This window comes from Fringilla coelebs (assembly GCF_963513975.1).
Source record: "Fringilla coelebs genome assembly, chromosome: 3".
NCBI classification, from domain to species: Eukaryota; Metazoa; Chordata; class Aves; order Passeriformes; family Fringillidae; genus Fringilla; species Fringilla coelebs.
Window position 1 is genome coordinate 112,496,181 of NC_140030.1, and position 14,428 is coordinate 112,510,608.

General features: G+C 48.0%; 1 protein-coding gene across 1 annotated transcript; it reads right to left on the reverse strand.

The window, feature by feature from the left end:
* Positions 1–1,966: 1,966 nt before the first annotated feature.
* On the reverse strand, positions 1,967–9,113 carry LRRN4 (leucine rich repeat neuronal 4; the record flags this gene model as incomplete). The annotated part of the gene is made up of 5 exons (XM_084201731.1): positions 1,967–4,501; positions 4,646–4,823; positions 5,925–6,056; positions 7,106–7,310; positions 8,435–9,113. 5 exons carry the CDS (start codon positions 9,111–9,113, stop codon positions 3,341–3,343), a joined length of 2,355 nt encoding a protein of 784 aa, XP_084057857.1. The 3' UTR covers positions 1,967–3,340.
* Positions 9,114–14,428: the final 5,315 nt, after the last annotated feature.

Genomic DNA, 14,428 nt, shown 5'->3' on the forward strand with positions numbered 1-14,428 from the left:
ACCTTGTCCTGCTGCTCTGGGCTTTCCCACATGCCTGCTTACAGGGCTCTCAGGGACTGCTTCTCTAGTGGCATTCATTGCACCAAAAGCAAGGTGTCCCTCCCAGCTCCCTCACAGTCAGCAAGAGTTCTGGCCCTTAAAGAGCCTTTTTTTTCCTGTATGGAGGGCATCAGCTCCATTTCCCAGAGTGTTTCTGCTGAGAGAGACTGTGAGACTCAGTGATGATTTGCAAGTGCTCTTAGAGATGGAGCATCGTGCACTTCTGCCTTGACAATTAGGGGGTGCACCCACAGGCACTGTGGGCTGTTGTGGACTCTCTTTGCTTGGACTTGGTTTTTGGAAAGAAGACAAACACAAGGAGAAGGATCTGAGAAAGAAAAGACACAGAGAAAGCTACACAAACTGTTCAAAAACTGTATTTCAATGCTTTCTGCACTTTCCCCATGATCTTCCTCTCCGAGAAACAGAACAAGTGGAACTGCGTAACAGTAAGTGAAGTTTTAGTTATATTTTTTAATATGTTGGCTTTTGATAGATATTAAAAATTGTTTCAGAGATGTTTGGGTATTCCAGCAACGCTGCCATAGGTTGATGATTTGAAGCTGGAGGTACAAACAGGATTTGTTGTTGGGCGCAATCAGGAAAAGGGGCAGGAACAAGTGGGCGGAGCAAAGCTGGGCTGCTCCCTAAAAGGGCTTTATCGGGAAAGTTTCCGTGCAGCCCCTGGGTTGCTTTGCTCTCCTCACTGCCTCAGTCCTGAGCAGCTCTGAGAGCTCCTTTCACTGGAAAAAGTTTAGTTGGTCATTACCAAAATGAATCCTGGTGAAAATAAAAAGTGGTAGTAGCAAAAAACCAAAAACAACCCCCAAAAAAACCCCAAAACCCCTGCGTTTGAAGCACTGATACTTCTCATAGGTGTTGATAAATACAAATCCCATGTTTTTAACCCTGCTGCTACATCTCATACATTCCTCTTGCCACTTGTGGAAGGGTTGAGTGTTACCAGGCAAGAGGCATAGCCCCTGGCTGGGGCATCTGTGCTTCAGGGTGGTTCATCAGCTCCGATGGAATTGGGCTGTTCAAGCTGGAACAAGTGGGGACTGTGGGAGCAGGACTTGTATATTTGTGTGGCTCCCAGTTGTGTGGCACTTTAAAAGAATGGGAGAGTCTGATGTGTTCCTTTGGCTGTAAAATTCAGGAGAATCTGGTGCGAGAACTGCTTGGAGAAATCAATTGTGATGAACTTCCCAGTTCAGTGATTATGAGCTGTGGTGTGGTAAAGGGTAATGAGATATGTCCTCCCAATACCTCACTTTAAATGATGTCCTCTTGCTTTGGACTAACTCATATTTAAGTAGAAGCAATCTTTATTTTCAGTTGCGGTATCTTTTTTTCCTGCCCTTCTCTGGAGCTAATCTTTGAGACAGTATAAATTGCTTTTCACAAATCTCTTATTTAGCTTTGTTTCTGGTAAAACCAAACACCCCAGTCAAGGTCTCCTAGAGCTATGCTGTGCAAACACAAGGGAATGCATGATCTCTGCCCCAGTTTGGGATAATGACCCTTTGGCTCACTTGCTCACTTCAGATGACAATCATATGTACCCGTTCACTAAATCCTCGAGAAAACACAGGAAAAGCCAGGCCAGAAATAAGTATAAAAACCTAGGTCCAAACAGAGAAAACTCTGAACTACCAGAATGTGACAGTAAGAGATTTTCAAAGCGAGAGGTCACACCATCCTGTCTTCTTCGTTTGCATTTCACTTCTATTATGAGTTTGAGTCATGGGGCTCAGCCAAACTTGGGACACACACGGCAGTGATGGTCATTCCCAGTGCAGTGCTGGGGAGAGGACAAATTTCCAGGAAAGGACTGCAAGCCCATAGTGGTGACAAAGGAGCAAACCTCCTTCTGCCGCATACAAAATGAGAGCTCTTGAGACATCAGAGAACACAAATCTAACATCATAAAAACATTTCTTTACTACATGTTGAAAGTTCATTCCAAAACAACAAAAGAAGTTAATTTCTCAGGCCAAACATTGTAGATGGTAAAGACAACACCAAGATGCATGTCTTTAACAAAAAACCAGAACATAGCTCTGTGGCTTTTATTTCAGTAATACTGAAAGTATTAAAAACCCCGAAAGAATGGAACAGACTCTTTTACACACTACAGCACCTTCCCCTCAAAGTTCAGGGGGGTTATTCCCTGTGTGTGTACAGCGCTGTACAGCAGCAGGAACAGGCAGCTCCTGGAACTGAAGCCTGGGGAAATATGGGATTGGGACACCTCTTTGGATTCCAATGGCAAGCTCAAAGTTGGGATTGTCAGCATTTCTTACTATTATTGTACAGAAAGAGTTGCACCCAAGAGTTCATTTGAAAGGTGTCTGCAGAACTGTCTGCTGCTAGTGCAGGGGATTTGGGTTTTTCAAGCCTCAGCAGCACACGCATTAAATTGTTCTTTACTTGGCTTTTTGCCTCTGTATGAGGTAAATCATCAGCTGCTAAATCTGTAGATGGGATGGATGATTGGGACAACATCCTCTCTGCTTAAAATCCACTGGGAAGCAATTAACATGCTCCCCTCCCCTCTTCTGTGGGTCACTGCTGTACTGCAAACCCCCCACTGCCTGTGAGATTGTTTTGGGGAGGCACTTGGAAGGCTCAGCTGTGAACAACCTCATAAAAAGTCAGAACAAAACAATTACCCCTGCCCTAAGGATCCCCCACAGTCTTGTGACTACAATTAAATTTCATGTTTCTTTTTCCTGAACTGAAGTTAGGTTGATTATCTGCATCCAGTGCATTTACTGCATTTGCTTAGAGGAGTTAGATCTGCACAATACCTTGTCACTGAGCCCACTCACTCCTTTCAGCTATACTCTCTTTATGGATAATACCTTTAAAAAACCGAACCCCCAGCTTTGCTCTGTGAATCAAAGCAGAGTACTTGCTAAGCTTAATGCACCTTGGGTTGCAACTCTCATCTGACTGTGCTCATGAGAGATACTGGAGGCAGACAGCTGGCCAGGCAGCCTCTCACAGTGTGAAATTTATGCTACTCTATTTGTAGGTGATTACAAAAACAACTTTTCAAGCTTAGTGTCCAGGCTTGCTGCTGCTTAGCACAGGAACAGGAGTCCAAAGACTTTTTTCTGGTTGACTAATTTCATTATTAGTTTTTCTCTTTCTTTGGTGGTTTTCTCTCCCTTAGAAACGTTAGGGTTATGGAATCTGGTGGTTCATAGTTTTGCTGAAGGACACTTTCAGAGTCTCATAAAAACACTCCAAGGTGGTGGAGATAATGAACTCTGTGTAGAACCATCACCCCGAGCTAATTAGTGGTTTGTAGTTTTAAGGGATAATCGAATGCTGGGTTCTTGTAGGACACTAAGTGTGTACCATACTGCTCACTCTGAGGCTTTTTACATGCCTTACACAGACATACAGACAAAATAATTGTGGTAATGAGAAAGAGTCCACTTGCTGCACACAGACCAGCAAAAACATACTTGTAGCTGGGTTTTGTTTTAAAGCTGGTGCACGAATTACCTGGAATTCCCTGGTCCGTTGTCTGGCTTGACCCTGCTTTGTTGGAGGCAGTGACACAGATCTGGTAAGTGGTGAATGGAAGCAGGTTGTAGAGAGTGTACTGCCTGGCCGTGGGGTAGATGTTGTCCATGACAAACTGCCTGTCCTCGTTGTCTTGGGCACGAAGCATCAGCTCATAGCTGTGAACAACTGAATATGGGGCACACCAGCGGATCTGTGCAGAGCTGTCAGTGATTTCAATCACTGCTCTGAGCCTGGGTGGGTCTGGAATCTCATCTTCCCTCGATGTGCCAGGACATGAACACTGGGATATGTTCTGGAGCTCCCTGCACGGCCTCTGCAGGTGTCTGCAAGGATCGTAGTCACAGGTGACGTGGGCCGTTTGCACCGGGGCTTCCTTCTTCGGCTGTTCTTCGTAGTCGTAGTCATCGTCATCGGTGTAATGTGGCGATGGCGTGGTGGGCGCAGGCTCTGAGTGGGCACGGCTCCTGGTGGAATTCAGCTGTGGAGGGCTCGTCTGGGCGGCGCCTTGCCTGGCATGGGTGGCAGAGGAGTGAGTGTGGTGGTTGGTGGTGTGGGGGACTCCTGTTACTCCAGCAGAATAGTCACTGGTAGTCTGGTTGAATGGCCCTTCCCGGCGCAATGTCGTGTCGGTTGTCCTGAGCCCTCTCTGTAGCTGTTCTGTTCCAGCTGGACTTGGGGAGCTGTGGTCTGGGGACTGAGCAAAGAGCTCTTGGAGAAAAACTGGGAAGGAGGTTACAGATGCCAAGGAAGGGGGATTGCTTGTGGGTGTAGAAACTGCCTCCACCTCGTGGGAGGAACTGTTGGTATTTGTTAGGATGGGCTCTGTTGGGTTGGATGCTACTGTACTCCTTGCATCCCTCTGGATTAGGGAGCTGGTATAGGTGTCCTTGGTTAGCATTGGGTTGGATGCTACTGTACTCCTTGCATCCCTCTGGATTAGGGAGCTGGTATAGGTGTCCTTGGTTAGCATTGGGTTGGATGCTGCTGTGCTCACCACATCCCTCTGGATTAAGGAGCCGGTGTGAGTTAAATCTGTGGTCAGCAGAGCTGAGTCTGTTGTTACTACAGCAGAGGCATCATCACTGGTGAAGCTGAAAGCATCACGATCAGGAAGGGCTGTGTTTAAATCAGGCTGTGTAACATTGCTCTCTGACTGGCATTTGTTGTAGAGCTCCAGCAGTGAAAAAGGTGTTGAAGGTCTGCCCGAATCTTCCTGGGATGTACAAAAGGTCTCCCGAGCCCTGCAGAGGGAAACCAGAATAGTCAAGATCCAGAAGAACATTACAGGTTTCTGTAGGCTGCCTGGATTGGAATTGGTGACCTGCTGTCAAAACCATCTAGTGAGAATGTGAAACCTAGACCAAAGCTAGATTGCCTTAACAACAGTCCAGGCAGCTTTCCACAGCACTGACTGAGGAATTTAGCTGGAACTGGTTTTTTATTTTTGTAAGATGCAGGGATATCTTATGCCCGAGGGGAAGTGTCCTTTGGTACAACAATGGCTGTGAACTTTAGCAAAGGGCATTGGGATTCAGCTTGTCTTAAAGGGTCAGACTTGAATGCAGCAGTAATAGGGAGGAACTGTTACAGCAGGGAGCTGTAACAGGATTCCCAGGATTTCTAATTCATCTGGTTTAGGCAGCTGGAGGTGGGCTGATGTGGGACTTTTAAATCACTAAGATCGAATTCTTTATTTACTCAGCCACTGAAATTCTGGTAAAGAATGCAACTGCTAAACCCATCCCGATGAAAAACTGTCTAATTTCAACAATCTACTTCCCTGCTCTCTGAGTGATTTGATGACAAATCTTCTTGGTGGCCTTTGAAAAGGAAGAGAGACCATTTATATGCAAATATTTCCTTTAACTGCAGCTTACTGTAATTAGTCTGTAAAACTGTAGGGGAGCATGAAAACAATAGGTGAGAAATGGTGCTGTTTGCAAGGGATTTTGTTGACTGCCGGTGGTGATGTAAGCTTTGCAAGTAGCTGGGCGAGGAGAAAATAATTTGTTAAAGATCTTCCAAAGTTTCCCAGTTTTTGTTCCCGGCACTGGCACATCGAGACAGCTCATTTTCTATATTTAGCTAATACGGAAACATGTGAAATATGGTCCAAAACACAAAGAAAATATTCTCACCTAAAAGTAGAATCCTGAGCTAATAACACCTTACGCTTTGTCCCTGATAGGGACATTATTTTGCATTTCTACCTCTAGTGGAAGGGAAGAACACACAAGGAATTTGAATAACTCAGTGAATAGTGGTGAGTGTCTGGTCCCCAGACAACTTGCACACTGAAGCTGTGTGTGAAGAGCATTACTTGATCTCTTGAGCTCACTCACTTTTGCAGAATAACTGGCTTGGACAGCAGCCAGGAGAGCTGGCAGTTACACAGCAGAGGATTCCCGTACAAGTTGATGGTGATGCCATCCGATGAATTGGTGTTCCACGGATTAAAGAAACTCAGGTTACAGCTACAAGAAGACAAATGCAATAATTAAGAAATGCTGAGCTACCTTCCAACGACTGGAGCGTGCTTAGTGTCCCTTACCCTTAGTGTGTGTAAGGCACAAAGCAATATTCCCAGTTCCCCTGGCAGTAAGCAGTTATTGAACCCAACCACCCTGCACTCTACCAGCTCAGAAGATGCTCTCTTCTTTCTAGGACTTTAATTCCTTAAAGTTTGGGCATGATTTTTAGCACTTTGAACTGGTATTCTTGCGAGTGTTGGAAAGTGCTGTGTAAATTCAGTAGGGCAATCAAGGGGCATGGAATCCATGGGATTTTTGCTTTGTATGGGTTTATTTTCCTGAAACTGGTTTCTAGGCACAGCCAGTGCTCTAGTGTTTGTTTTCTGATATGCTTATATCTGGGTCACTATTTTAAAAGTGTTTCAAAGTGCTCTCCAGATTTTTTCCTTTATGCTGACTGCTCTGTGTGCACTTCACCTGCTCCTATTTTGATAAATCAGTTTCAGACTTTTGCCCCTCTTAGTATTTCAGGTATGTGATGTACCAAGAGGTGCTACCCCTAGAATGGGGACTGAAACATTGCTTTTATTAATGATGAACAAGGAACTATATTAAACTCTCACAGTAACAGTGGGAGGGACAGGATTTTTGTCTGCTTCGGAGATGCAGGTTTTGGAGAACTATCAGCACTCATCCTTGCAGAGCAGGGAACCCTCAGTGACCTGCTTCTCCTCTGATGGGGTATTGCTCTTGGAAACCTGGTCTTTATCACAAGCAGGGTTCAGTGGATCTGTGCTGATTTAAACAGCTGGGTGAATTCATCCATAGGACAGGGAGATAAGGCAGAGGAGTGGGAACACAATGGATGCAACCTCAAGCAAACAATTGTGCTATGAGCCCCATGCTCCCTCTTTGTTTGACATGGCAAAGACAGCGAGTCCACACCTCCTTCCTAAATCTGATAACAAGCTGTTCAATTCAGGTCCCAGGCACCACAGCACCGTGAGGCAAAGGCAGCATTATGTGAGGAAGGACAAAAAAACCCAACTCACTTCTCAAATGAGAGATGGCTCAGGTGAGGAGCACTGTGAAACATCTCTGTCTGCACGAAATCCAGGGAATGGGAGTCCTGGCAGTGCAGCTCTCGGAGACCAGGCAGGGACTTGAAGAAGTCGCTGTTGAGGCTTCTTAACCGTGGCATGTTTGTCAGGTGAAGTGATGTGAGGTTGGCCAAATCTCTGGCCCACTCTGGTTGAACTGAAACAGAAAAATATTTACACCTATTGCCTGAACAGAGCATTCCGGTGGATTTCTGCCTAGAAAAAGGGTTTGAATTCATAGATAAGAAGTATCTGTCACCTTCTGCAGCTATTCTCTTGGGGAAAGGAATAGAACAAAAGTTTGTAAACACTCATACAGCTGCATTTTTGTAATAGTCCCTGCAGGTCAGGCTGTCATAGGGCAGAGGAAAAGAGGGGAAAATAGGAAAAAGCTGATAAGAGATATGGAATAGATTTCTTGTTGGGTGGGATTAAATGAACAAGGATTTCTCTGTTCAGGAAAGTGGTCTACAAGGTACAAGAAAGGCAAATCACTTCTTTCTCCTAGCACGGGAAAAAGAGCCAAGAGGCATGGAACTGAAAGAACGGGTCTTGTAGGAAAGGGCCTTTCTGTCCCATGACTCAGAAGGGTCACTCACTGCCACAAGACAGGCAAATTTATGGAGGAAATTTGGTGGTGCAGCTGTTTAATGTGAGTTGAAGTGAAGCCTCTAGCTTGGGGAGGCCCTAGCCCCGCTCCAGGCTGAGAGCAGCTGGGCAAGGCATCTCACATCTGTGTGTCTCAGCACCTGAGGTATAAACTGAGGCTGGCAGGGCAAAAGGGAAAAACCTCCTGTGCATTGCTCAGGGCAGGGATTGTCGTCCCCCCCCCTCAGCGGAAGTATTCCTCCGGCTGTGGATGGCACAAAAAGCCTCTCTCAATGCGGCTCTGAAAGCTCAGTGTAGCTGTGGGGACAAAGAAAGATTTCAACAGCCTGTCTGGAAAGAGAAACTAATTTCCTCCTGTGCTTCCCAAAGCTAATCCCGGGGCTGACAGGGAGATGACTGTCAGTAGCAGACAGTGGGATTAGGACGGAGGTGGGTGACTACACTGGGACAAATCCTCCTGTCTCGCGGTGTTTGGTCTCTGCCCTTCCTTTGGGAGGCTGCTTTGCTTGAGAGCGCCTTGCACGCCTGGACCAGCTGTTGGCAGCTTTCAGTGTGGGGTGTTCCCCCTGCACTCCAGGCTCAGCCAGGATGGGAGCCATCATCCCAGCAAGGCTTCTGCTCCCCTGGCCTGACCAAGCCCTGTGTTTGCACTGGGGAACCCAAGCGACTTACTTTTCTCAAAAAAGGTCCCACTCAGATCAAGCACATTGATGGAGTTTCCAGGCCTGTCCGTGGCCTCGTTGGGATCTGTGCTGATGGCAAAAGCAGAGTCCCCAATTCCTCTGCTGTCATCCTGCCCGAGCAGTGTCGCAGAGAGGTTCAGGACCTGCAGCTGAGGGTAGCAGGAAAAAGCCAGTGGCTGGATTTCAATCAGGGGATTTCCAGCCAAGGACAACCACCTCAGGTTAGGCAGGGCAGAGCTGTGGCAGGATGGCACAGATGACAGCTTATTAAAGCTCAAGTCCAGCTTGAGGAGATTGCTGAGGGCTTCAGATCCCCACCTCACTGACCAGAGGTGGTTGTGCCTCAGTGAGAGGACACGCAGCTGTGGCAGGTTTGCTATTTCTGTGCCATTCACCTCTTCCAAGAGGTTATTGCTGAGATCCAGGCTCTCCAGGGCCTCTGGAAGGCAGACTGGGAAAGCTGTCAGGCTGCTGTTGGTCAGCTGCAGGGTGATCCAGGTCCTGTTCTTCTGATCCTCACAGGACATGCTGGTGAGATTAACATTCTCCCAAGTGTCTTCCTGCGCCAGTTGGAAAAGGGTGGTGACATCCCTGGATGCTGCTCTGCTCACTGGGCCATGTGCTGTGGTCCCCAGCAGCAGTGGGAGGATGAGCAAGGGTGACAACATCCTTCTCCGAGGTGCTTGCAGTTTGCAAGATCTGTTTCCTTTTTGTTTCAGGGAGGGGAAAACAAAACATCAAATTTAGAGCAAAATTAAAATCCCTCCAGTCATCTACAAGCTATTTAAAAGAAAACCAGTTTATAAGCCCTTTCCTATTATATCCGGACAGTGATAAGTGATAATTAATAGCTCTTCTGTAATTAAGCCTAAGTAAACATGAATCCTTGGGGACAGAAGTATCATGCAGTCTTAGTCTAAGTGTGCCTACAGTTGTTCATGCAGGAAGCATGAACCAAGTTGTATTCCACACGAGGACCCTGTGCCAGCAGGTTGCCCTGCACAGTGTCCAGTTTGGCCAGCCCAGTGGGAAGAGTTTTCCAGTGGGGTGATGCCCAAACAACCGGGTCCAACGTGCCTGTGACAGGGAACTGTTTCTGTGGGGTTGTGTAAAGCAAATGAATGGATGTGAGGACAGAGGAGAATTGCCAGACTTTAAAGCTCAGGACCCCAGACTGGGCTGACTTGTGTTGGAATGGGCAGGTAAAAGTGCCTTTCCTGTGTTAGGAAGGACTTTCCTTAGTCGGAGCTGCAACAGAAAAACCAGGGACTTGTGTGGGCTCTGCAGGGAAGTTCTGCCCCATTCTGAGGACAGTCCCAGTGGGGACCCCACAGAGCTCCTGAGTGGCTGGCAGTACCCCAAAGCCTGTCTGCCAGGCAGCGGCAAGGCCGGGCCTGCTGTGGATGAGAGGCACACACAGGCTCTGCACGGCCCAGCTGCTGGGAAAGGATGCGCTGAAATTGCAGCTCCCGAACCACATTTCAGTGGAAGTGGTCAGAAACTAAGTATGCTCCTGGAACGGGGCCCCAAAGGCCTGAGCGCCAAGAAACATTTTATTTAGTGTTACAGCTGCCTCCCTGCTCCCTCCTCCTACCCCTGCTTTGGTCTTTGTGAAAAAAAAAAAAGTCCTTAGTGACTTGTGCGAGGTCCCCACAGGTAATGTGTGTCAGAGGAAGGAATTAACCCCAGCCCCAAATTCGTGCTTTCCTTGTTGAACTGCCTTTCATGCTTCCCGGCAACAAAATGACGATTCTTCGTCCAGAAATATATTACAATCTAGGGTGGTAACCGAAGCCCCACGTATTATGAAATATTTTAGACTTATTCCAAAGTTTAGTTGCTCTTTGCTGTTCCCTGAATGATGCCAGGTCTTGCCCAGACCGTTATCCTTTGCTGCCGTCCCAGGTTTGAAGTAGGGACCAGCAAAATAGTATACACCAGAACACCCAAATAATGTGTTATGTTTGCCTGTGTCCTTTTCGTCAGATAGAGCCATGAAAGATCCGAGCAGCCTCAGGGCTTCCCGGTCACCGGAGCCGCTGGACCTGCTGCTCCGCAGCACATTGGCAGGGAGAGGAGGGGAGGAATTGGGCCGCTGTATTCCAGTCTTAGATTTAATCTTAATCCTTGCCTCTAAACCGCATCCGCTTGCACGTACCTGTCCAAAAGTCCCGGTGCCTCGTGCCTCCGCTCCGAGTGGCTCCGGCTGCTTCGCCTTGATTTTATAAGCTTGGGGTGAGTCAGCCGGCAGCGTGAGCTGCCCCTCTGCTGCTCCCAGCTTTCCCTGCTCCCGGCTCTGCCCACAAGCTCAGGCGAGGTCTGTTCCAGGCTCGCTCCCCCGCATCCAGCTTTGAGAAGGGGCGGCTCCGGGCAGCTTTCCCCGCTGCCTTGGCCCTAGCAGGAGGTGGGCGGGAGGGCTCTTATTTCCCAACACTCAGGCAGGGCTGCTCCTGTCCGTCTTTGTCTAAGCAGAGGGGGGGTAAAGGGAAAAGATCAGTGTCAATAGTCCCGACTCTCACATCTTCCACCGACGGGGGGAGGGAGAGGAATTGTTGTGTTCCTTTGTTGGCAGGTCAGGATGATGTAAAGCTGAGGCTCTGCCTGCTGACATGAGCTTTGGTCTCTCTTTAGGCGCCATTGAGGGACTTCAAGTGTTTAAATTTCTAGGACTCTTGCTCTTGGGGAGTAAATTCTGCAAAAGTTCACGCAGGACAAATTACTTTCTAAGGAGGCCCTTAGGATATGTCAGAAGTGAAACTCTCACCTGCTTCTCCCGCAGAGAGGAATTCTCTCTGCCGATGGAGAGGGCGTAGGGCATCTCACTCCCCATGTGACGGCCTTTGGGAGGCCCCTCCTGGTCCCGCTGTGCGTGGGTTGTGTTCTCTGTCCTGCATCTGTGTGCCACATGGCTTGGGACAATTCCCTTCCTGCTACTTCTCTCATCCTTTGCTGGATAAGTAAAACTGACAACATAAACCATCTCCCACTGAGGGACCTGCCCCAGCTGGGTTTTTCAGCATTCCCACAATTCAAACAATAATTAGGTCGAGAGCAGAGAATAAAGTCAGGGAAATGATACCAGAAAGGGATGAGTTGATGGAGATTGTTCCAAAGTAAAAGCTAAAGGGTTGTTGTTCTGTTGCTACTGTAGGACAATTAATTGTTAAAATTTCCAAGGAGAACAGTAGTCAGTGCTTTTTCTCTATCGGGGCTACAAAACAGATCCCTGATATGAAGGCAGCACCGACCTGTAAACTTCGGTGCTAAAGTGCAGATAAAGGCCTTGCTTGCCCAAAAACGTTGAGTCTGCAAGTACACATTGGGCAGACCTTATCTATTGACCGTGTGGGTCATCATGAGCGTGGGGAGAGAGCCTTGAAAAACACCAGAACATCCACAGAGCAGAGATAGGGGCTTCCAGGAGGACTCTCTGGAGCCATGGCCGTTCCCTTGGAGGCCGGGCGAGGTGCACATGTTGTTCCCCTGCGGATGGGCTCTAGGGCAAGACAGATGGTTCCTAAATGAGGGGCTAATCCCACCATTGACCCTGGTGGCCAGGCCGAGCGCGGCACGTGCGCGCCCGCAGGTACCTCCAGAGCTCTGCGGTTCAAAGGGCAAGGCGGAGCAGGTTACAAAAATCTGAAGAATTTGGTATAAGGGGAGGAAAGCCCAGCGCCAGACAGGCCGGTGGAAACCCTGCCTTCCCTCTGGCTTGGCAGATCCGCCGGTTGCGGCACTCCTCTTTGGGAAGCCGAGGAGCAGGGAGGTGGCCTGGCTTTGCCCTGGATTATTAAATACTTGAGTTTGCTGCCCTTAGCTATTTACAGACAGTGAATTTTCATTGCTCATTTTAGGGTTATTTGCCATCTTATTGATTTTAATATTTTTCAAAAAGTACGCCAGGAAACTCGGTGAGCCAAAAGCTGCCTTGGTTTTAATGAGTTCATCCTTAATGGCTTTATTTTGGAGACTGAGTCGAGCAGACTGTCAGACTGGGAAAGCGGCTGCTCGTTTTGGTGAAGGTGGAAGGGAGGTAGAGGTTTTCTTTGCCCGGAGGCCCTTGATTTCTGAGTGATACAGAGAACCTGTTGCAAGAGGCAGAGGACCCTTGGAAAATGAGCTTTGGTTATTTTTAATTTCCATCTTTGTTTCTGCTTTTTTCGTTGGCCAGTTTTTGTGGCAGGTATTGTATTTTCCCAGCTCTTTGCTTAGCTGCAAACTCTTATAAAATCAGAAATATTTCTGCTGTGGTGCTACAATCTCAGGCAGCTGCCCAGGTGCTGGTGGAGGTTTCCCAGGGCAGGCAGCAGCCCTCGTTCACCAGTTTCTTTGAAATATCTGCTAACAGCAGGCAGAGATTTCCCCTTTGTGATTCACTTTGGCTTGTTCTCATGTCATTCTTTTTTCCGCTTTTCTGAGAGTTTCGGTGACAACCTGAGGGAGCTGGTTAGCAAAGGCAGGCGTTCCTGTCAGCCTTTTCACACGGGCGATGCAAAGAGAGCTGAAGCAGACGCCCCCTCCCCGGGGGCGATTCAGGGCTGCACAAAGCCCCTCTGCCCGCAGGAATTCTTGGGCTGAGCCCTGCATTCCTTAGTGACACCAAGATAAGCAGAGCAGGAGAAGGTGAGGATGGTACCAGGCTGTAAAGTTTAAGAGGTGAATGTTTCCTTCTTCCTGGCCATGATCCAAGTGATGGTTAAGAATGAAAATATCCTGAAAAAAAAATCTGGAGAAAGGCTTTTATAGCCAACAAAAGAACTGTTTCACGGGTCTGTCCACAGAGCAAGCACAAACAAGATATCTCCCTACAGAGAAAGGGGAGAGAATGGAAGAACAGGATTATTTAGCCTGAGGTTTCAGAAAACGATGGGGTGTGTATCTCCCAGCCCAGGCTGAAGGCAGTGGTGGAATTTGATGTAAGAGCAGCGGGATCCATCTGACATCGGCAGTGCTTTAGTTAAACCTGACCTGGCTTGGGTTTAATTAAGCACCATGTATAAAACAGGGTTGCAGCTGAGCGGAAGTGTAAGTTTCCTAAAGGTTTGTTTTTATCTAAGAACATTCCTGCCCAGGATTTCATCTCTGTATTGCAAAACTTCAGGGCAGGCGCCCCTCTCTGCTTTCACTTCTTCACTCTTTCACTCACTCATTTTTGGGAAACCTCTCCCACATCTGGCACTGTGCAATTAATAACGTGGTTTCTACAGCCCAGCTGGTCTTAACCCTGTGTATAAATAGGTGTGATGAGCTCATGAGAGCCGAGGGTAATCGGGTTATTGCACAAATTAGGCGGGGTGTGGAACTGTGGAACTCCAGGTGCATTGAGGGAATGTCCGGAGCCTGGTGGGACGTGCTGGGGGGGATGAAAGATGACTCCAAGCTGTGGCTGGTGCAGGTGACAGGCAGGGCAGGCTGGGGCAGGCCTCCTCTCAGGTGCTGCCCACCACATCCAGTCTGGAATTATGGAAGTGCAGGAATGCCCTGGGTACTGCCTTCCCACTCCAACCTCTCCAGGAAGGAGTCTTCCCACTGAAACCTCTCCTCATTGTAGGAAGAGGAGCTGCAGTCATATGCAGCACTCAAAGCAGCTGGATAAAAACAGCTTCCTTTCCCACCTATTCCCCATCTATTGTGAAAAGCCTTGCAAAGTGAGTGGGGCAAGGAAAAGATACAGCCGAATGACCTAAGGAAATACAGAGAGAGGGCATCAGCAGGGGATCACTCTCTTAAACCTAAAACGGCAAAGGATAGGGCTTACAGCCAGCCAGGATGAGCTGGCAAAAATCCTTGCAAAGCAGCCGTGAAGGATTCAGTCGAAAGGCAGTGACACATTGGGTAAGATCGAAGGAGGGGCAGGAAAGAAAATGGAAATATTTGCTAGTTTCGCTGAAATCCCAGCAGAGACGGCTTGAACTGCAAGTGAACGTGCTTGTTTGGTATGAAATGAGCCACACTCTGCTAATGAGAGCTACGCTTAGATTTC